The 21,136-nt window shown below is 43.8% G+C and overlaps 1 protein-coding gene across 3 annotated transcripts in view; it reads left to right on the forward strand.

Moving 5' to 3' along the window:
- LOC6602516 (capon-like protein) overlaps positions 1 to 21,136 on the forward strand; it is a 42,864-nt gene that overhangs the window by 13,862 nt on the left and 7,866 nt on the right. For 2 of the 3 annotated variants that reach the window (XM_002027462.2, XM_026992969.1), the window contains exons 3-5: positions 15,156 to 15,227; positions 15,891 to 15,986; positions 16,046 to 16,213. In XM_002027462.2, coding sequence (XP_002027498.2) covers positions 15,156 to 15,227; positions 15,891 to 15,986; positions 16,046 to 16,213 — 336 coding nt within the window. Of the gene's footprint in view, positions 1 to 15,155; positions 15,228 to 15,890; positions 15,987 to 16,045; positions 16,214 to 18,405; positions 18,547 to 21,136 lie in introns of those variants that run through there. The other variant, XM_026992968.1, reaches the window with a different exon arrangement.

The raw sequence follows: 21,136 nt of genomic DNA on the forward strand, positions 1-21,136 counted from the left end.
CACCAAGCCCCACAATATACTAGATAGGAGGGAGGGGGGGGAACGGAATGGAACGGGTAGGCGTACGGGGCAAATTGCTTAATTGAAAGCCAAGCCAAATTAATAATTGCCCGCGATTGGCGGCTAATTGTTGCTAAAGAGGAAAAAGGCGTGCGACCAACGCCGCGTATACGCAATGTTTGCATATTCCACTCTGCTCCTTGACCTTTCTCGGCGGCAAGCGGAGAGTGTGCGCGTGCTGAAAGCTTTTCCAATTAGCCACCAATTCATTTGCATTTTCATTGAAAATTATTTTCCCCAAAAATACTTTAAGATTTCTTCGGTTTTTGTGCGGAAAATCTTTAAAGATTTCTATGATTTTGCTGAAAAAAAATCTAAGATTTCCTAGCATTTTCATTCCCGTTGGAGACTGCAAAATTACAAGCCATAAATAAGGCCCGAAACTACAGCTGCAGCTTTTGGTGATCCCAAGAAAATATACAGAGCGTAAAGCAAAACGTATCCTGCCAGAGAATGTTTGTCCTTGTTCTGGGCGCGCTCAATTAAATTTCCAAATTGCCAGAATTTATGCCATGGATTTTTCTTTGAATTTTAATTAAAATATGTACATTCTGTCGGCTGTCGCTTAAAGTTGGCAAACTTTTTGAGGCCCAAAGCGAAAGCCCGCCTCATAATTGGCTGGTAATGTGGGTGCGCAGGGCGCACTCCTTGAAGGATAGCTGAGATGAGGGTACTTCACTAAAGATTAGGCAAACATGGGAGCAGAGAGGAGAGAGGAGAAAGGAGAAACCTCTCTAACCCATCCTGACCAGAACAAACAGTTGGTACTGCTGTTCTGTTTTGTTGTGTTGTGTTGTGTTGTGTCTGTGGAAAATTAAAATTGTGACTTTGGCACTTGTTGGCCCTGGCCCTCTCTGGCCTGGCTCTGGCCCGGTCCTGGCTACTCTTCTGAGGCACTCTCATTTTTAATGAGCTAACCGAAAGCCTAGGGACTCGGGACTGGCTTTGCCGTTTTTCCCTTTTGGCTATCTGGCAGCTGGGATCTTCTTCTTGTTGGCCAAGGGACCACCACTTCATTCCGCTTGGGCCTTTGTCATTAGTTTGTCAAGCTGTCGCTTTGGTCTATTTTTGTGTGGGGCTGCACTTTGCTAGACCCGATTATCTTTGCTTTATTTGTCTCTGTCTTTGTGTCCCCCCCATATCTCTCTTGCTGTATAATGAGTGGGGGCGAGAGGAGGCAACAGCTTGCCGAAAATAAAAGGACATCTGTTCCGCCTCTATTTCAGCTTCCGTCGGATGCTTTTCTTTGTGGGGCGTTTAATTATTCAAATTTATTTGCCGGCACAATGTGTGTGCTCGAGCCTTGACATATTAATAGAAGACAATGGCAGAAGCAGCATCCTTCGTACTGCGTATGAGTGGGCGTGTCAGCAGCTGGCTTTAATGAAAACCGCAGCGGAAGTTTTTAATGAGTTTCGATTCCTCGCACCGACGACGACAGAAGGGAGAAGAGCGAGTGTCTAGCCTCCCCTCAGCTGCGCCTCTCGTTTATTAATTAAGTTTGCTTAACCGAGCTTTCCTTTTGGAAAACACCCATGCCCAACCCATGCCCAAGTCCAAGCCCCCTGTCGCTGCCTAAGGAGAGGCCAAGCTAGGTCCAGGACCCAGGTCCTTTCCCTCTGATCTTTGCCAAGACAAATACGGGAAAAATCGAACAGTAATCCTTCTTTCTGGAGTGGAGTTCCCTCTACCTAGATGAAAACTTTTGCCGAACCTTGGGCAAACTTTGCACGTGGCTTTAATTGCTTTTGCTCCGTCTGGTTTCTGTTATCTGTTATCTGTCCCGGTACCAGTGCCAGTGCCTGTGCCAGTGCCTGGGGCAAAGGTTTTTCCCTTTGATTAAAATTACTTTTGATTAGTTAAATGAGTTGAGTGCGGCTGAGTAGATGCTGAGGGTGGCGTCTCGGGGGCAGTCTAGAACCGAAGGTTCAAGAAATGGCAAATAGAAATGGAAAATGTGTCGGTAATTCAGCTGCAGCCTATAAAAATGCCAGTCACACACAGTCAAAGCTCTCAAAAAGGATTTCTGCAGGCCAAGTTTTTCGCCAAGCGCCTTGGAAACTGTCCAAAGTCCTTAGAAATGCTCCTTGGAAACGTGTCAAGTGCATTGCAGTGTGGCAGGCACTTGAGAGTAAGGCAAAAGGCCAAAGACCAAAGACCAAACATCGAATAGTTGGAGAACATTTGTCTGCCACATGCTTGACATCCGGGGCGGAAGTAGTTGCCGCACATTGCTTCTCCAAACTCATAAATCTTTCTCCCACCTTCCTTGCACCTTTAATGTGTGGCATATCGAAATATTTAAGAGAAGATCGAGTATATTTTCGCTCTTTGCGCAACATCCGAGTGTCGTTATAAACAAATGACAACCGAAAACTATCGATGGGGGAAGGACGGCGGGGGCGTGGATATCGTGTCAGCAGTCGCTCAATGGCACACCATACATACACCATACATCCGTACAATAAATAAATTATAAACGTTCAGAGAGCATGGATCCATTTGCTACTAAATCATAGAAATATTCTTTCTTTTTTGGCAACCAAAACTATGCCACAGAAAAGTCTTTGAATTTCAACGGATAAAAATAAAGCAAAAAGGCAGCAAAATCCATGGACAGTGTTTGAAATGCCATGAGAATGTTGTGAAAGAGATTATGTATTCCGGGTGGGCCAGACCCATCAAAACGGTAGCGGAATACCGAAAATGCGGGCCTGACATGGTATTCATTTTAGCCCATCATGCGAGAGAAAAGGGGAAAGATATTCCGGGAGAGAGAGAGAGAGAGAGAGAGAAACGAAACCATTGAAATGTTTGAGATATTTCAATGAAGCTGAATGGGTTCTCTGTATTCTCTGAAATTTTGTGTGTTTGTCTTTTTTTCTATAACTTTTCATTGAAGCAGCAAATGTCTCCTTCCATCACTTAACTTTCCATTTATCTCAGACAGAAATTCAATTTACAAACTGCGCTGACAACCATTATCTAATTAAGAGCTCCATCTTTCGAAAATGTCTCTGCCGGATGGAGCCATTTCATTGGTGCACATTTCGGGCTTTTTCTATTCCCCCAACGAACGACATTTTCCCAGCCATTAAGATAAATGTCAGTTTTTGGCGAAAAATGTTAAGCAACATTTTAATCAATTTTGTCAATTAAAAGAATGGACAGACAGGCAGAGAAGAGCAGGGCAGAGCAGAGCAGATCAGAGTGGAGCAGAGAAGGAATGAGAACGTTTTTCCCGTAGGTTGACGACAAATTGAATTACAAAATTGGCAAAATGAAGCGTTGCTGGCTTTTCACTGCCACTCACAGACAATTTATCTTATGTTACAGAACAATTGAGTTAGAGCAAAAACATCGATGCCGTGTGGCAGGGGCAGCGGCAGTGGCAGCAGCTGGGGCACAGAGAATATATATATTTTATTGAATGCATTTTGTGGGATGAATCATGGCATTCCATCTTGGTATGTTTCATAAATAATTAATGAGCCTCCCGCCCGCCGTCAGAGGGGCAATCGAATGCACATTCAGGCACTCAACAATGCCAAACATTCAGCGAATAGCAAATAAATATAGTATCGCATCGACAAGTATTAATAGAAAATCGCTACCGACACCTTGACATTGACTTTTCTCACGAACAGCAACAATTGTGGCAGTGTGTCCTTATTGGTCGCCATACGCCATACACGTTGCGTGAGACGGCGGCCAACAGTCAACAAAAAGCGGAGCGGTGAAAAAGTGGCCCCCAATCCCATTCCCATTCCCAAATCCAAATTGCTTTAAACTTTTTTGTGCCTTGCAGTCGCGAAAGTCGAGCGCTGCTTTGCTCGCAGTTGCAGTTGCAACAGTCGCAAATTGCTATATAATGTGCGTGTCCTCGTTTCGAGTTCGTTTCGTTTCGTTTTTTTGTACGCCATTTCGCTGGTGATTTTCACCGGGAAAGTATCATTAACAGATCGCTGTAGGGAAGCACACACAATACGTATCTTTGAAGCATTTTCCTCTACGTGGTAGCCATTGAGAGTAGGGTATACTCGTACTGTGGCAAATGTTCGACTCGTTTGTGGTCCTTGAAATTGTACAATCTAGAAGTCTGAAAGAGCCAACGGAACCGCATGTGGTTCTGCCTGAATAAGGAAAGTTTCATTTAACTGTTGCCTGAATGTAACGGGTACTCCATAGTCGGATAATCAGAAGAAACCGTTAAGAGTTGTCTCTTTGTTTATTTCGTTTTTCCCGCTTTCCTTAATGTGTGACAGTTTTTTTTTTTGGATAGCCACACCCTTTTCCCCTGCTTCATAACTCCCATGTTGCGTGTCACTAGGCAATGTTCCCCTCCCGAACCGAAAAAAAAGAAAATAAAGAATATTATTCATTTTATCATTTCTTTTACGACCCCGAAACATTTCCGTTGAGGCCACGCGTCAGGCATATTGATTTTCGGATACATTTTTCTGTACTATTAGTAGAATTAACTTTTCGAAATGTGGCGGAAAATTTTGTGATATACCCACGAAAACTAAATGTAATTTTACTTATTTTTTACCGTACCACCAAAAACTTTCCCAAAGAAAAATGATTTCTTTACACCATTGGGTCCGAACTTTGATGGAAAATAAAAGAGCCCGCACAGAGACAGACACAGACAGAGACACAGACACAGACAGAAACACAGACAGGGACAGGGACCCTGCGTCCTGCCTTCACATGTCAGCAGCTGTCAAATCTGAGAAAATGCTGCACATTCGTCTTACGAGCTGCAACTTTTGTCCAATTCCAAGTTTGGGGCATGTGCAGGCCATTTGTCATTTGTGCCACAAAACTCAAACTTGACTTTCTTTCATCGCAAAATTAATTGCACGAGGCTTGTGAGGCTTGTGAGGCTTTAAAATGGCAAATTGCATTCCATTGAGATTGCAGCATGCACACACGTGCAGCAAATAATGCTCATACGCAACGGTATCGCGGCTGCCACTTAACATATTCAAAGGGGTGCTGGCCGAAGGGGCGGAGGGAGCTAGGGGTGTAATCTGCTAGTGTGAGGTGTTCACATTACGTTAACAAGCACGTGTCCTGTTCCTAGGTGCTTGTGAGTATGTGTGTGTGTGTAATCTGGGCCTGGCATAGAAGCCAGATGCCAGAAGAGGATGCTCCAGAGGATCTAAGCTGCATTGTCTGGCCTGCCTGCATAAATTCACTTGAACATGCATTTATGCGCTTCGCATGGCCTGGCCAAGAGTGGCAGTGGCCTGCCTGGCTTTCCTGGCTTTTCCCTGACATTTTTGTTGCCCCAGTTAGCCTTAGTAATTATATTTACTCTGCTAATGGGAAATGGGAAAGGCGAATGCATGACAGAGCTCTGTTGCTGTGGCTGTAGCTGAAGCTGATACTGCTGCTGCTTTTGTTCTAGTTAGGCAATTGACGCTTCTGTACGGAGAACAATAACGAAACTGGATCCGAATCGGAGCTCTGAGTGTGCTATCATTTTGGCATCGTTTGTTGAAATTAGTTTTGCACTTGCTGCTGCTGTGAATGGCCTGGAATTGAATATAATTACGGTTCGGTTCGGTTTGGCAAAGCTGTCTGGAATGGCATGAAATTACTTCATAGCAGAAGATTATCCTCTATTTTCGCTCGGCGGATGCAGTCATTTGGGAGGCTGATCCACAGATTGTCCGGGTTCGAGTCTCTGGATTTCACTCACTCCCCTGCCGCGAGGCGAGAGGCGGGCTAAAGTGAAATGCTGGGAGAGACATAGAGATGGAGAGAAACAGAAAGCGAACATGGAGACACATGGCCATCAAATCCAAGCTCGCAGCAGCAGCAGCATCGATATGGTCATGGATTCGAGCAGGATGGGATGACGGTGGGGTGGACAAAAGTCAGTTGCAGTTTGCAGGCCAAGATGCACGCACATTGGACATGGCCATGTTCCATGTTCCCCGGCTTAGGCCAACATTTGGCGCTGGCTTTGATGGTTTTTACTCCGTCTAGCTCTGTCTCCTCTGTTTGTCTGTTCTTGAACATCAATGGCTGTTGACCAGGCCAGGCCATGCCAGACCAGACCAGACTTGACCAGGCCTTGCCTTGCCTTCTGCTTCTGCTTCTGGCTGGCTGCTTGTTTTTCCTACTTTTTCATTAAGCACTCGCTGCGAAACACTCTCAGCGCCTTGCCTGCGTCCTCTTGGCCATCATTGGCATTGACCATTGCCGTGTTGGCCGTCTGGCAATTTATGGCATTGCAATTTCTGCCTTATATGTGCGTGCGTCGGGCATTTGCAATTTTAACGCTTTAAAGTCGCATCAGAAGCAGCCAGAGATTTCTCTGTCAACACGAAGCCAATAATGTTTCAACTAATTTGCATATCGTCTCCTCCTCCTCCTCTCCCCGTACCCCCGCGCCACAGCGATCAGTGTAATATTTGTGTTAAGTTTTGGGCTGGAGCAAAACCGCTAACCTAATTAAGGAGAGTTCATTAGCCCATAAACCAGTAATGGAAGCCGCCGCCTGGCAACCCAGCAGGTGGCAAAACAAAAAGCCACCAAGGGCCTAAGCAACAGCTGAATGCCTGCACCCCCAAAAGATCCCTGAAGCCACCCCCAAAAGCCACAGGACTCGTTACAAAGGCAGCCGCAGGCCCCCACATTCATCCCCATTCCCCCTTCTACAGCATTCTACAAATTGTGTGACCAGGCAGAGAAAAATCCATTGAAATTTTCGATAATTTGAGGCATCAATCGTTTAAGCCCATTTAGCACTTGTCTGTGAAACGTACACCCGCCAAAAAGAAGACACAAAACCCGAAATTCGAACGATAATAACATTGTTAAATTGTTGTATAAAAATTAGCGGTCAGCCAAAAACACGCACAATAGAAGGGGAGAGAGAAGAGAAAGACGAAGAGCACACATAACGCTGATTGAATTATTAAAGCCGCTAATTAAATGCTTCCGCTCGTTTAGATTCTGTGACGCATTACTCATACGCCCCACGCTCCGCGGCACTCCCCTGCGTGCGTGTGTGGGGCACGCAATTTATTTATTTTAATTTCTTTTCGCACTTTAACTCTCCGCTCTTCTGGGCCCCATCTCTGGGAAGAATGAGGGCCGTAATTGCAGTGGTTGTTGCTGATATCTAAATAATCGTCTTGTGCTAAATTAGACGCCACTTGCTACCGAAACAGAGACTGCCCCGAAAGAGGCCTTTATTGTTCTCCTTCGTTTTGTTTTTTTTTTTTTGTTTTTTGGGGATTGGTTTTTGTTGGCCTGCTCTTTCATTACTTTGGTCCATTGTTTGCTTAAGTACTTCCAATTGATTTTCTGCTTTGTTATTATTGTTCAACTTGTACACGCTTTGTCGCCCTCCGTCCGAACCCTGGTACACACTGCACACAGTGTACACCCTGTACTCAGTGAGAACCGGAGAACCGGGGAGCCGGAGACCCGGAGACCCGAGCCGGTAATTCAGGCACACCATTGTTTATGGCTTAAGGCCATGGGGTGGGTGGTGGTAGGTTCCTATTGGGGGGTGGTTTTGGTAACTTGTTTATTGATTTTACCTTTGACTGAAGAACTTTACCGGTATTGTGTGGTTCCTGTCCAGCCATGAAACGAACTCCGAATCAAATAAATCTCTTAAAGTTTTTCAAGGGGGAAAACTTTACCACATTCCACGCTGAAGCTTGAGCAGCAATGCCGTATAGAGATATCTTCTTGAGATAGATATGCCTTCATGCCTCATTCGATTTTCAATTACATGTGGCATACAAGGCATATCCATTGTCTCCACACACACACACACACACATACACATCCATCAGAGACCCGCTGCGACCTCGACAGCGGACAGAAATATGTAGTATATAGAAAACCCATGATGCTGCAGCTGCATTTGCATAATGCATTTTCATTCCGAATCGCTTTTGTCTAAACAGAATCGAAAGAAAACCGAAATTTCTGTCCAAGACCAAGGAATATATATGGGTCAACGCTGGACAGCAGCCAAAAGAAACTTTTACTTTTTCCCGCATCGAACTCTGGAACTGTGTGCAGCCCTGTGCAGCCCAGAGGGCTAATAAAACTTGACACTCCACAATTGAGTGGGGAGATTCTGTGGGCAGGGCCGGGCTGGGCAGGGCTGGGCAGGGCAGGGGGGGTTAATGAAGTGTGGCCTAGACTCTCGCAGCGAAAGTCGTAACAAAGAACAAACAAAGAATGCAACTATCTAACCTTCCTTCCCCCTTTTTTATCTGTCAGATAATTGCTTATCGTGGGGCAAGAGTTTTTTCTTTGCTTTTCCATTTCTTTGGACGCGGCTTGCGAGTAAAGTCGTTTATTATTAGCTTAGAGCTTTACGGGTTTTTATGTGTGAAGCGCATAAAGCGCAAAGCATAATTTGTATGAATTTTTAATGTACTCGTACCTTTTCCATCGAGCTCATCGGGTCTGACAGTCTGTCCTCTGTCTTCTGTCTTCTGTCGCCGGAAACGACGTACTATTACCACCACTCAGGTCTGGGGGCTAGGCATTGATAGGATGAGTAATGTGCCCGCTGTCTTCAATAAAACGCTTTGGCATGGACTAATCAAAGTGAAGATACTCACGTCAGGCTTATGCAAATACTTATGCCTCGAAAGAAAGCAATCTGAGAATTGTGTGCAGGTCTCTGGCTTTTATTACCTGTCTGGGGGCTCCAGCTCCAGCTACCAGGCAACTCCCAGCGCTATCACACATGCACTTTTATGGCCAACTGGAGAGGATGAGCACAAAATGAAAGAAAAACTGTGTGTTTTGGTTTGTCAGAGCTTGGAATACCCTTGCAGTGGAATATTTTTGAGGGCTTACATTTGATCACTCTTATGACAGATCTTCATATAGTAATACGATCGCTGCGATCGGTTTGAAGTCTGTGTATGAATGAGGACTGAGGACAAATGTTTTTACTCGTTAAAACGGAAAAGCCTGTGTACTCTTCAAGCTTCTGTGAGGGTATACAAGCTCCTATATCCCCTGACTTCTGGACATGCCATTGGCACCTTCTGAGCTGGCTCTCTTTGCTGCTGTTTAGCACGGGGGAAATTCAGTTGTTGATTTAACTTGCACTTAACTTGTTGCCGCGAGTGTTGGTGCAAAGAAAGCATTTCATTTCACGCCACTTAGGCGGCCTGACTCTGCACTTTAGCACTGGCTGATACTAGGAGCATTTCTAACCCAAAAACCCCTGCCCGACATGATTTATTTCGCTGGACCAACGCAAACTCATTTGTTTGCAGTTGGCATCTGAGCCGCGAAATGTTAGCTTGCGGCCACGAGTTGTACGAGTTGTACGAGTAGTTTCGCTGTAAATTACCATAGTTGAGATATAATAGGGAGGTGATTTTCATTTGCATTTGCATTTCGGTGGAAGACTGCAATTCGAGGAGGAGAATCATTTAACTGGAGGAGTAAAGTTTCAGTTTGTTTCTCTTTATGCCCATCCTCTGGTTGGCTTGTTTGTTTGTTGGTTTGCCAAACTGTTGATTTTCAGTTTAAAGTTTTCAATGGCTGCCTTTTTTGTGCCTTGCTGGTGCGGTCAACCTTTGATTTGGGTTGGGTTCGGGCTCGGGCTCGGGCTCGGTCTCGGTCTCTCAGTTGGCCTGCGGCCTTGGCCACTTACAGCTCGTCAAATAATTGTTTTAAATTAAGCACAAACCAAATGCCCAAAGTTATGCATAGCACAGAAAAACGCCAGAACACAGAAGATGTGCGGAGCGAAATGGAGAGAGGAGAAAAGTTTTGCACGCCATCTCATTAAGTTGCCTCCTGGTTGTGGATGAGGCTAATGAAATGGCAGTAGGAAGGAGCAGGGACTGGGCCAAAGGAAGTTCAGTTACGCAACAACAATGGACGCAATGGGAAGACAGGAAGTTGGCAAGGAAGGAAGGAAGGACAAGACAGCACAAAACTAAAACTCGAGATGAAAGCAAAACAAAAGGAAACTGGGAAGCAGAACAAGACCGAGCTGCTTGCTGATTATCTGCGGCGGTTTCTAGAGGAGGTGTTCTGTGGGAAGACTCTAGAAGAGGCTTCTGGGGGGGGAGGTTTCTCTGAGAGCTTTCTTCGGTGCTTTCTGGGGGAGTTCTCGGAGGTAGGTGGCAATGGAATTAGCATTATTAGCGGAAACTCTTGGGACTGCTGGGGGCATTTCAGCTTCTCCTTTCGTCTGGCTTTGCATTTCATGTTTAACTTTGTGCTGTTGATTTTTTTATTTTTAAATTTGTTTCTCCGTTGGAGTCGGACTTCTTTTTCCCGTTACCGCATGCGAAGCAAGAACTCTGGCCAAGACATGTCCACTGAGAGAGCAGTGCATAAACACCCAGTTCTGTCAAGCTTTATTATTTTATTTTAATTTTTCCTAGACCACAAACATTAATTCCATCCACCGATAAACAAATGAAGCCATCAAATCCCCAATAAACGATATTAAAAACGAATTTCCATCGAAGAGCACTTAAAAAGTGGCCAATTAAATGTTCCAATAAACAGCGTCAATTTACTGCTGATAAATACAGGCAACTAGACAATCTATTTTCGTTCAGTTTTTCACAATTTCCCAATGCGTTTTTAATTTTTTCATTCTATTTTTCCAATTCATTTTTAAATTTCTTACACATGTCGTTTTTCTGGTCAGAGAGAACTTTGAAAGTGAGGGAAAGAGCTTTTTTCCCGTTCTGTTGTTCTCTGTGAAATATATCACAGAAAAGTATGCAATAGTTTTTCTGCTTATTTTTGTACATGTGTAGTCCATAAAAAACGATTATCATTGGGGACTCATATATACCTACCATTGTGCTGCATGTTTTTATTAAATATTTTATTTATTTAACAGAGACACCACTCAATGGATGACCATGGGGATTAAGAAAAAGCTTTCTGGAAGCATTGTGAAAATTGTTTGTCAGCCCAAAAATATGCTTTACAAATCGGTACAAATGTTATGTAAATTTCTGTTACCCCTACGGACAACTAAAGAGCTAATTATTCAAAATACTATCGCACTATAAAACTGTTTCAGCATATCGAACAGCGGCACCACAATTGTGAGCTTCGTATATCTATAGCTGGCAGGATATTCTTTTCTGAGAATTTATGCTTCACAACCTCTCACCCTTTTCTCTAGTCCTGATAATGGTGACGGGGTCGCCACCATACTAATCCATGCTAATCATACGCGTGGATCGGGGGCAAAGGGAGGCGTATTTGGAAATCCTGCCTCTTACCAGAGTCATGCCGGTTGCCAAGAATACCCTGCATCGCCAGCAGGACTATATTAAGCCTGATTACCGGAAATCTATTCTATTCTATGAGAGTTCGTACGCAACGCTGGGAACGGGCAATTGCTAGAAAGCAGCTTTTGGCCTTCGTTGCGGTGAGAGCTGGTCCTAACAATGGCTGCCTCCGCCATATACTTATAAATATTTGTGCGTCATCCGACAAGAGCTTCGACAAGGGAACTGCAGTTCCGTGTTCCAACTCGGGGATCTGTAAAGACCATGGATAATTGCTAGATATATCTCTTTCCAAATACTCCACTTTCCCCTTGATAGAAAAATACAACTACTTAGATACTATTTCAAAGGATAGTTTTTTATGGAATAGAGTTTTAAATGATTTTACAGCTCTTTGAATGCAAAAATCTGAAGGCATACGAACTCATTGCCAAGTGTTAATCTGACTTAAAGACTACTTTTCATAAGCATTACATAAATTTCTGTAAAACAGAAAAGAGCAAAAATAAATTGTAATGCCCCGCGGCAGTGCGACACAAAATTGCGCCAGTTATGCCAGGTGTGGGGGGTCAGGGGGCTCTGTGTAAATATAAAATGGTATTTTATTTTTATAAATAAACCGACGAAAATTATGTTTTCAACGCGAAAGAACGCTGCTGTTGCTGCTGCCGCCGATGCTGGGTGCTGGAATGGCTGCACAAACAAATGTTTCGCATTGTTGAAAGGGAAATCCAAAAGAGCCAAAAGAGCAAAGGAGCAGAGGAGTGAAAAGAGTACAGAGCCCAGAGTCCAGAGGAAAAGGAAAAGCTGAACATGAAAGCCTGTCCAGCCTGCAGCGCCATTAGCCATGGCCAAATCCTTTTTTCCTGATTTTTTACGAAACGCTTTGGGGCTTTTCTTTATTCATTTTTTGCATACTTTTTACCCCCATTTTTTTGCGGAAAAACTAAGCTGTTCTAATCTGTTTGTCGTTGGCCAGCGGCCATCGCCCGTTCCATTTCCATCTCCGGTTTTCCCTCCATTCTGAATCTTTCTGATTTTTCAGATACTTTCCTGATGATATTAGTCGGGATTTGGGGATGAAATTAAACGCAGCTTAATTGCCGTTTGTCGGTGAAAAATGACTGGCTATAATTTGGGTAGCAGTTTTTGTACCTGGGGATACCTTTTGAGGCGTTTTCCCCATCCCTATACACCTGCTGACGTCAAGTTGGCCAGCCGCGTGGCTTTTGACTTTTCACTTGTCTTTCACTGGAATGATCGAATACATAAATAAACAAATGTATGAAAATAGAACTGAAAGTAGGGGAAAATCGATTGCAATTCTCTGGCAATTAATTGTAGGGAAATTGTCTGAAAAACGTGAGTGGTATTACAATAGAGAGCCGTGCGCCTTGATCGATAAACGTAATGCGGGTCGTAAAGCTCTTGGGAAGAGACCTAACCGTACCAGCCATAAAAGTGTAAAGGTAGACACAGTTACGCCTTCAAATAAATTATGAACTCGTCCATTCGGCAGAGTCGTCCCTCCTTCCCTCTGACGAGAGATAAAACTTTAGTCTTCTCTCTTGGTCAGGGTTTTAATCAAAGTAAATGAATTTAAACGAAGCGACGAGCAAAGTCCAGCGGCTATTTACATAGAGCCGTCCCACTGAAATGGTTTTTAAGTGAAAAAAGGGATGCGAATGGCACTGGGAAAGGGATTTTGAATGGAAATGGAAATGGAAAAGGAAAATGGTGTATGGGGTATGGGGGGTATGGGGTATGGGGCTGGGAATAGAAAAGTATCAGAGGAGGCAGAGAAGCAGCAGCGTTTGGCCGGGACTCTGGAGTTGGCTTTCTTTATTTTATTTGCGCGGGGGATTTGTCTAGCTGGAGAGGATAAGCGCCCTGTGTATCTCTTATCCCTTTGTGTTTGCATGAATTTAATGCAATCCAAATATTTGTGGGCGAGAGTGAGAGGGTTTCCCTTTGGCTGCTTTCTCTTTTGGCTCTTTTCCGTTGTGTAAATGGCTTTTTATGGGCTTACTGCCGGATGGCTTTTGTGGGGAGTTTTTTAAAGCCTCGTTTCATAACCTTTCGAACGGCATTTGCATGCAAATATAGAATATATATACATACATATATTTATTTATGGAGAAAAGGAAGTACACTCTTAGAGCGTAAACTCCTTTGATAGGATAACTCTCTAACGATCATTCTTATGAATATATTCACTCATCATTACGAGCACTTAACAGCAAGTCATACTTCTGTTAATACAGACAGGAATCATTATATTCTTGGTTCTCAAACTCCCTTGTGCTTAACCTTATAAATATTTATCTCACGCCATCATGATTAATCTTTTGTGGTTATCTATATTAGTTTGCTTTTCTGTTTGATGTTTTTGGATAAAATAAACATTTGGCTTTCATGCTAATGAACTTTTGTTCTTTTTTTTCTGTGTTAAAATGTATCTGCCTTTTAGGGCACATGGCATTAATCTGTGGAGCCTTTGTGTGGGCTGCGAATCAATCAGTGGAGAGCGTTAACATTGTTTTCTTTCATAATTTTGCGAGAATAATGTGCCAAAATCTATTTTATACCGAATTTAAACATTTATCTGAGATATTTTTGGAACAGAACCTTATACGACGAGTCGCACGCCTTGGGCCAGAGAGCATTCATCACAGCATTCGTAGAAATCTAGGCGCAATCTGGCGCAAAACTTTCGATTTGTTTACCCCAACTTGACATAGATCATACTCGTAATAGAGAATAGACATATGCTCGGCAAATGGGTGGGGGGTAGGGGGGATTCTGTGAAAGGTTTTCCCATTTTTCCCAGCAAGGATTGTCCTTCCTCGCTACTACATTACGAGTATATCCATAAAAATATGTACATATATGTATATATTATTGTCGCGCGTTATTTGTCGCCATTTTGGCAAGTGCGTGGGCGGCGTGATGGGCGTGGTAGGCGTGGTGCTGCTATCTCATGCACATTTTGTCACTGTCAACCCGCTATGGCATCACCCACGTCTCTTTCTCTCTCTCCCTCTCTCGGTCTCGCTCTCTCCCATCTGTCATTTTGCATTTAAATTGTTGTTGTCACTGTAATAAAATTCGCAAATCTAGGTCCATATCTACGCATTTGTTATCCTTGAGCTGCATTTGGCGTTGAACACCGAAACAACAGCGCGAAATATTGCACTAAAATTGCAATTTGCTGTTGCTGTTGTCGTTGTTGTTGTTGTGTTATTCAAACAATTCCACGAAATAAGTGCTCGACAAATTTTGGCTTTTGTGATTCATTTTTGGGCCATCAATTTGATAGAGAGGCTACCGCTCAATGTACGCCCAAATGATAGTGAAATCAATGGCATCTCACAGATGTAGAAATAACAGACTACTGCACCATTCTGGGACAGCATTGACAAAAGGGCCTGCTGCACTCGATTGCTGGCTTAAATTTAGAAAATGCTCCAACTAAAAATACGGCTACCGCAACCGTTTACTGTGTCGAGGCTGTTGGCAACTGAATTGCCCGACTCTGCTATATTTAAATGATTTCTCGCATTAAATGCTGGCGGGGGAAACTTTGCTGGCAAACTTGCTTGTGTGGCAGCTAATTTGTTTAATTTAAAGTTTGGTAGAGGGGCAGAGGCAGGGGCAGGGGCACAGGCACGGACATGGGCATGGCCACTCCATCTGTAGGGCTCTCCCGGCCCGCAGCGCTCTCGAGGGCCTTTGTAGCTTTTGTTTGACTTGAGACCCTTTGTTTGGAGCAATCAACAGTAATACAAATACTCACACTCTTTCCCGCTTTTCTCGTTGCAGTTTGTCGGCTGGGAGGAGGTGCCGCGACCGAACACACGCGCCGAGATTGTTCAGGCCATGCGTCGCATAAGGGTGAGTACTTGGGCGGAATCTATCAAGCATACGCCATGTGGGCCGCAAATGAATTTTGGTATCCCGGAATCCGGGAATCGCGAAGCTACACAGCTATTTAGCCCGGATCTTTGTATGTACATTGTATATCCTTCAGGCAATTAAAGAAACTTTTGAACAGGCTTGTAGCGGTTTTAAATTTTCCCTGCCCCCAAAAGCAGGCAACAATTTTCGAAGCGTCACACGCTTTGATTACAGGTACACACACACACACACACACTCACCCCAAAAGAAAAATGCTGGAAAATGGTAAAAGAAAAGAAAAATCCAGACCAGAAAAAAGTGCCATCCTAGTAGCATAAAAAGTAACGAGGCTTTTTCAGCCTTCCCTCTCCTTGCTGGCGGGTCGTGCGTGTCTTGGCTTAAACCGCCTTGGCCTGGCTGTGCCAGAAACATGTGTGTATGTGTGTGTGCAGATGTATATTAGCCCTGTCTGTCAGCCATTGTGCTGATGGGAAGGGAGACGAGGCAGATTTGGCGCTTGTTATTGTCATGTCTTTGCCATTAGCCCAGCCGTCAGACGCAGTCAAATGTTAATTGAAAATTCTGGAATTACGCGGCCCACTTTTGACTCCTACAAGCACTCTATATGTTCTCTATCTCTCTCTCTCTCTTCTCTAACAGTACGAGTGCAAAGTGCAAAATCTGAAAAAGCGAAAGGTCACCATACACATATCGGTAAATGGCGTACGCGTTGTGCTTAAGAAGCGTCGCCGAAAAGTAAGTCAATGTCACACATATTATTCCATCAATAGCTTCTGACGGGGAATTTCTTTTAGAAAAAAAACTGGACTAATGACCCCGAGGAAATCGAGTTGCTCAATCATCCCATATACCGCATATTCTACGTGTCCCACGACAGCAGCGATCTCAAGATATTCAGCTATATAGCGCGCGACGCCAGCACGGATACGTTCAAGTGTTCCGTCTTCAAAAGTCACAAAAAGGTGAGATACGATATGTGTTTTATATACATTATGTTTACCTGATCCAGATCTTATGCAAATACGAGCAGAAATTAGTTTCTGTTTTGGTATTTCTCGGCGGGTTTTACGAGTAAGTATTTGCTGGGGCACACACAGAATTGTTTATGACCGCAATTCGCGTAATGCAGGGGCTACTACTTGTACATGTGACTTACTTGACATTACCCATTCCTCCCCTTCCCTCTCCCTCTCCGTCTCCGTCCCAACAGCACCAACCTTACCCCTGTGGATGGGGGTCTATAAATAGGAACTCTGGTCTTGTGCAAAATGTCTACACATATGCATAATTTTGGCTTGTATCCAGCATTGGAAAACCGAAACGAAAACAACTAGCAAATAAACAAGATACGAGTATATCCCTCGATCTGTACAGGAGAGAGTGCAGTCATTAGATGCGCTATAAAAGCGATCTATTTGATGGAATCTCTAAAGATTGGGCAAGCCTCAAAAAGTGTGGAATAAACAATGCCATTCAAGTGTACGAAATATTTGTATCTATTGGTTAGAGTGGTTAGAAGAAGCTCTTTATCATAATTAAAATTTCTCGTTTATTTTTACAATAAATTAAGCATTTCTGCACCCAATTAATCTCTTTATTCCAACAGTTTATCTCTCCCCCTTACGATCTTTTTCGAACATGTGCTTGTTTATCGTAGGACTTCCGTTTTCAATCGCATAACGATTCTTAATATGTGTGTGTATCAGAATTTAAAAATACGAGTAAGGTTTCCAGCAGAGACACTTTCGCCAGTTGATAGCCATTCGTTTGGGCTCTTTAGTGCCTGTTTGATGGTTCCATGATCATTTTTCATTGTCAATTCGGGCAAGAGTCTCGACCGATTTTTCATTGGCCATTAGAGAACATTGGGGTCTAAACAAACTGAGCAAAAAGTAAGGCGCAACTGTCCATCAGGCAGACCGCCAGGCGGTCGCTTCCATTTCCGTATTGTAGTCAGCGGTCCGCGCGATCCGGGCGATCCACAGATTCTCTCGGATTTTAACGGGGCGACAACGGGCATGTCTGAGGATGGGGATTGCTCTCCATTAAGTTATGGCCGGGATTTGGTCCAATAAATAAATCAGCTTTTACTTTGTAGTCACCCAGGGGGAAATGCATTCGCTTTGATTTCGAACCGAATGCGGTTTTTGATTAATTCTCCGTCAAATGCTAAAATGTTCCAAATTAATAACCATTAATAAGCTGAAGCCGTATTTCTGGGTCCATATTCCGAAATTATTTCTCGCTGGCCTTCAACTTCAATTCGTAGACAATGTCAAGTTGGCATTTCTATTTTTTGTCTTCTAATTAACAAGCAGAAATTCTGGGAACGAATTCCAATCTATCCATCAGAAGACATCAGGCCAGGGCCTGACATGACTGTGTTTGTGGGCCTGTCGAAATGCCTGACAAGTGACACACGAAATTAAGGCCAGGATGGGGATGGGGGCCATAGACATAGACTGTTGGGGGGCTGATGGAGCCACAGCCGGGCGTGGCGGGGGGCAGTATCTTCTACACGCCGCATGCACGTGTAGAAAATTGCGCATACGCCGCGTGCGTCAGCGCAAAGCTCCTCAGCAACGCTGCACCTGAGGCAAGAGGCTCTTCCACCTCTCTCCCAACAGCAACAGCCACAGCAACCGCAACAGCAACACCAAAAACAGGCCAATGGAAATGCAACGCAATTTGGAGAGCCGAAACGTATGTGTGTATTGTCTGTACATACATACATACATAAGCACATAAGCACGACCAGTAGACAATGCGCTGAAAAGTGTATGATTTATGGCTAAGCAAGAGCAAAGGCAGCGGCTTTTCAGAGCCGAGTACTTCCGCGAAACACAAAGCAATGACGTCACAACAGCAGTAGTATCTGCAATCGCACGCATACGCCGCACTTTACCGGCCGCAGTGGGTCCTCCTTTGTTTTTGTTGTTTTTGTGTTTGGTGGTGGAACGGCGGACCAAAACAAACGCAGCGTGAAACTGGCCGAAAGGCAAACCGCAAACGATCGTGTTAACAGCTGAGCAGCCAAAAGCTCGCTGGCCTCTTTGTGGGCCTCTGGCCAAGTGAAAGCTCCCCTCACATTTAGCCGGCTGCAAGGCAATCGATCGATGGCCGCCGATCTCCGCTAACAGACGGTTCTTTGTCCAGTGCGCTCTAGACGGCGCGCCTTTGTAGACGTCGTGCAGGGAGATTGGAAAAGCGTCCGCGAAAAGCCCAATAACTAAAAATTATGCAACGAGTGCGTGTCAGTGAAGAGTGAAGAGTGAAACAAACCCAATCATAGGCGGTGTGTGAATAATAATACGAATGAATTTGCAAACTGTGCCAAAACTAAAACCATATTTCTGCCAACTGCACAAATAAACCGAAAAGTGTCAAGCGAGAGAAAAGCGAAAGAGAAATAAATTCAGGCAATGGCATGTCAAAGTGTTAGGGAAAATATTTCACCAGTCCCATCTATCAACATCGTAGACGAGGCGAGAAATTAAATGTTTCAAAATGTTGTGGAAAAACATTCCCCGTTGCCAGAAAGCAGAAATCAGAAAAGTGTTTTGTCATTGGATTTTGGGGCTGCTGACGCCATTAAATGCCCGTAGCATCAGTTCTGAACAACAGCACTGAACAGCAAGCAGTATTTATATATTTTTAAACAATGGCCAGCACCGCTAGGAATTAACTAATGAGCCACAGGAGCAGGAGCGGAACAGAGCGGTGACTAGAAAATTAATTGCCAGAAAAAAGCCCAAGCACAGGCCTCTCGCAGACACTAATGGGGTTCCATTTTGGATAGAGAGTGAAAACTTTGCCTTAGAGATAGAGGTTTCCCTAATAAGTACAATACGTTCGGTTCGGACTGAGTTTAAGGCCGAATATACATCTTTCGTGGCTCCATGACGCACTTTTTCCTTAATACATTGTTTATGCATATTAGTTGCTCTCATTTAATGAGCCCTGGCCAGCCACAGGTAGTCCAGGAAAAGCGTGGGCTCATCCAAATAAATAGAATTATGAGCACACACAGACGTGTGTGTATCATATTAAGGCTGAAATATTTATGATTTCTTTAGCTTATTTATTTATAAATCGAATTCAGCAAAACAAAGGCAAACTCAAATTTTGACAGACACTACAAATATTTTGATGAACTGCTCGAAAGTTGTGCAATTTATGGCAAATTGTGGAGTGGAAATGCGTCCGGGTATTATTTCCGTTTACCTGTTGCTTGGGCGAAAAGCCACACAGAACTTTTCCTTTTTCCCACAATCTTTTCGACTTTCCCAAAAATGGCTGCCACAATCGGCATTCGTTTTGTTTCGCTTTGTTTTTTGTTTTACTCTCGTTTCCCCGTGGCTCGTTCGTTCAGTTTTCCATTCTACATGCATATTTTTCTTTTTTTTTTTGCATTTCAAGCAAAAATATATCCATTATTTTAATAGCCTGCTCTAAAGTATTTCTGAAATCGAACAACCCGAAATGAGCGAAACGTTCAGGTGTGTTTTTCCCAGCCAGAGTCCATCAACAACCAGAAATATACTCGTACGCTTGTTCTTTGAGTATTTTTGCTTATTCCACTCGTGTTAAGTAAATTGAATTTTTAAGTGCCGCCTCCTGCATGACTAATGAGAACTTCATTAGTAGCCAGCCCCTCTACATGGCGATAGATAGAGACAGATAGAGAGAGAGAGAGAGAGAGGGTGAGAGAGAGCGGAAACCACGTGACAATGTGCAGAATTTATGAGCTGCAGCCACAGGGGAACTGCAGGCTGCTGCAGCTGGAGCTTCGGATGTGGCTTCTGTGGCTGCCACCGACTGCTGCAATGTCCTGACCATCAACGACTTATAGCCGCAGTAAACATTTGCCAGATAGCACGAGTCAGAGATAGAGAGAGTAGAAGGGAACGGAGGAAACAGTAGCAGAAACAGACACAGAAACAGAAACAGAAACAGAACCAGAACCACCAGCTGGAACAGCTTACTCAAAAGATTTTCTGTAAAAATTTTCCCTTATGACAGACATTTGGGGAGGGCAAAAGCAAACAAACTGCCAGATTTGATTGCCATGCAGCGTGAAATGGGAATTAAAATTCAAATAAATACATAAAACAAAAGCTAACAAAGTCATTTTTTAACGCCATAAATTTTCAAGTAGTTTTCCACGAAAACCAAGCAAAAGCGATTTTCTTCGTTCTTCAAGCTGTATGCGTGTATTTATTTAAGTTTTCATTTGCTGTAACGTTCTCTGTAACGATTTCAAATTGCCACACACTTTATATACGCTGTTTTTATAGTTCCTTCGATTTGATTTATGTGAAATTGCACAAGAGACCTATGGGAAATATATTTCTGTGCAAAAGCACGATAGAGAATCAGTTGGCACCTTCTCTAGACGGGTTCTTCTTCGGCACACGTGGCATATGAACTGACAGCGTGATACATCTACAGTATGTCTATGAATCCCCCACAAAGGGAGACGGTTCGACGCCACTTTCGATTCGGAGAAGATTCACCTTGAAAGAACTGTTAGGCACCCGCGAAGTTTGTCTTAAGGAACGTGTTGTAAGCATGTTTCCCTCTATCTCTGTCTCTATTTCACTCAGTCTGCCACTTGCGCAACAAGTGCTGTCGCTGCTTGTCAAAATAATTCAAATTGATGGGTGGTTAATGTCGTTCAGACAAGTGCTCAAAGTCGCCCGCCACTGAAGTAGCCCTTCAGAGTGCTTCAGTTGTGGCCAAATGCTGGCATGGGTGAAATGGGAGAACACAAATTTGCCTGGCCCTAATTGGCAATTGGAAAGGTGTACAACCGTTTGTGGAATGGCTTGAATTACTCATAGTTTTAGGGTGCAAATCTGTGCCCCTCTCTGATAGCGATCCGT

The sequence above is a fragment of the Drosophila persimilis genome, unplaced genomic scaffold (assembly GCF_003286085.1).
Source record: "Drosophila persimilis strain 14011-0111.01,24,50 unplaced genomic scaffold, DperRS2 tig00000798-arrow-arrow-pilon, whole genome shotgun sequence".
NCBI classification, from domain to species: domain Eukaryota; kingdom Metazoa; phylum Arthropoda; class Insecta; order Diptera; family Drosophilidae; genus Drosophila; species Drosophila persimilis.